Genomic DNA, 2,734 nt, shown 5'->3' with positions numbered 1-2,734 from the left:
GAATTCAATCCAAGTTTTGGATTGAAGCCGAAATTTAGTGTCACTACTATTGTGTCCAACAGAGGGCGCTGCAGCTATCTTCGTTTTATTTTAGTCTTATTTAATCAGAAAATAAATATCGCAATAAAATAACAGCTATAATAGCGACAATAATAGATTTTCAGCTTTTAAAAAAATGTATTGGTTTATTTAGCGTGGACTAAATCTATTAGTGATCAGTTAATGCGTCTTCTCACCTACATTCTCTCACTTTTTAAAATGAATCAGGTGCCTTAAATGTGTAAAGAAAGATTATAATGAATGAACAACTGGCACATTGATTAGAATATTAAATTTACAGTTATAATAATATTAATGAGGAAGGACAGTGAGAAAGACTTAAAAGGAAATATAAAAAAAACAGAGGGAAAATTAGAGAAATATTGACAATAACTCAAGATCCCTCCTACCATTTTTCCCCAGCACTGGACTCATTATTCACAAATATGTATATATTTACATATAAAATATATAGCGTTTTTATTAAATTATTATTATATTATATTATTATATTTTTATTGTTGTAATTGTTGTATAATAGTAATTGCATGACAGTTTAATTTTTTTAAATAATTTTCTTATTTTTTATTTTATTGTACTCTATTTTATTTAATGTATTTACTGTACTTACACTGTACTGGAGCTACTGTAACACTCGAATTCCCCCATGGGGATCAATAAAGGAATCTGAAAAATGTTGTGTGTTCTTCGCCAAATGGGGTTGGTGATGTGTTTTCGGGTGACGTGTTTTATAAATCTGGGATCTGTTAATTGAATTTGGATGTGGATTGTCTCACTTGTCGTGCACTGAGCACTTAAACACTGAGCTATACTCGTAAATCACGGCTGAACTCGAATGCACCCCGAATGTATAACCGCCCAATCAGCGACCTGCGCTTCTCGGGAGAGGCGGAGCTTGGCGGAAAACGGGTGTGGGGAAAGAATAACCCGTGAGTGGGAGAGTTGCGCATGCGCTGTTTATCAAGGCGTATGCTGGTGTTGTGGTAAACCGGTGTACTTGCTTCTTTAATCAGAATAACCTGTAATTATTATTCATTAATAAATGTGATGGAGATTAAATAAAGAATCTGAAGGTAAATAAAGGAGCTTTATGCCGGGTAGAGGTGAAATGGAGATTTACACAGAGACTGACACGGTGGAAAGGAGGTAAACTGATATATTTACCTGCACTCTCATTACAGCTCAATCATACCGAATAAACAATTACATTCATATTTATTATGATATCAATATTCCAATAACTTCCTAATAAACTCATAAACGTGTCTGTATAACTGTGTTAGCATGTTGGCTAACAGTTACTGTGTTATTTTCCCTTAGCAGACTCGTTAGCCTAAATGCTAACGCTTCAAAATCACTGTTACTGTATTGACAGGTACTGTAATCACACCTGGCTAACATTAGCTTAGCATAGTTCAGAAGCCAGATGGGAAATAAACAAGTGCATCCATTCTACTTCCACAATCATTAAGGGAGTAATAGCCAGATGTGACTGATTAAATCTTGTGTAAACTCTATGGACTGTAGAATTGTAGAATAAAATAGATGATCATGCTGTATAACTGATAATCAGTACATTTCTGATTTCCTCAGGCGAGAACACTGGAAGCTCCTGTCCAACCTGAAGACCACCGTGGAGGGTCTGCTGTCCACCAACAACCCAAACGTCTGGTCTAAGTATGGAGGTCTGCAGAGACTTCACAAAGACATGACCAACATCCTGAGCCACGGACTCAAGCATGAACAGGTAACACACCTTTAGTTCCAGTAACGCTGTAATGTGCACCCCTGTACCCCCCCTGAACAGGTACCACAGGTGTTTCTCTGTGTATGTGCAGGTGTACTATAAGCAGAAGGATTACTGGCAGTTTGTGTGGTGTCTGCGCTTCATCAGTCCCCACCTCGCTCCTCACGTAGAGCAGGTAACATCAACACATAACAGATCTAAACAAAATGCTGGTCCTGACTTTCCACACCAGTGTGTTTGATTTAGTTGGATTGGTGCTTCTCGTGCCCAGTGTTTTTGACCCTTGATCCCCCCTCACCTTTATCAGGATTGAGAAAGATGAATGAATGCATGAGTGAAGCTCCCGAATCTGTAGCTTTGTACGTATCAGCGATGAGCTTGATTACTCTGGGCAGGACTGTTACATGTCCTGGGACGGCACAAGTCAATCCTTTACCCCTAAAACTTAATTTACTTAAAAAATGGAATTAAATGCCGCTCAGGTGGCGCAGTAGTTAAAACACACGCTGGAACCAGAGCTGGGTCACAAATACATCGGCCACATGAACAGCGATCGGCCTGTTGTTCAGATATGGGCGGGATTAAACCGGATGGGGTCTCTCTCTCATAACTAATGCAATTACGACCTCTGCTGGCTGATCGATGGCGCCTGCACAGAGGCGTGGAAAGAGTGCTCTCTCTCAGGGTGAGTCTCTCCGTACACAACGCTGATCTGCATTGAACTCGTCAAAGTGTAGGTGATAAGATGCGTACGGCTGCTGCACACGTGTCGGGGAGGGGGCGTGGGTTAGCTTCGTTCTCCTCGATCAGAGCGGGGATCGGCATCGGTGGAGAGGAAGCGTGACGCAATCGGGCAATAAAGAAAAACTTAATTAAGTGGCTCGGTGGGTAGCGCTGTCGCTCCATAGCAACAAGGTCTTGGGTCCG

The 2,734-nt window shown here is 40.5% G+C and overlaps 1 protein-coding gene across 1 annotated transcript in view; it reads left to right on the top strand.

Moving 5' to 3' along the window:
- Positions 1–1,117: 1,117 nt before the first annotated feature.
- rubcn (rubicon autophagy regulator) overlaps positions 1,118–2,734 on the top strand; it is a 19,154-nt gene continuing 17,537 nt past the window's right edge. Inside the window, exons 1-3 of the mRNA XM_063013149.1 lie at positions 1,118–1,206; positions 1,654–1,807; positions 1,899–1,982. Coding sequence (XP_062869219.1) covers positions 1,151–1,206; positions 1,654–1,807; positions 1,899–1,982 — 294 coding nt within the window. The 5' untranslated portion in view covers positions 1,118–1,150. The remainder of the gene's footprint in view (positions 1,207–1,653; positions 1,808–1,898; positions 1,983–2,734) is intronic.

This window comes from Trichomycterus rosablanca, chromosome 17 (assembly GCF_030014385.1).
Source record: "Trichomycterus rosablanca isolate fTriRos1 chromosome 17, fTriRos1.hap1, whole genome shotgun sequence".
NCBI lineage: Eukaryota > Metazoa > Chordata > Actinopteri > Siluriformes > Trichomycteridae > Trichomycterus > Trichomycterus rosablanca.
This window is presented reverse-complemented; position numbering and strand designations above follow the sequence as displayed.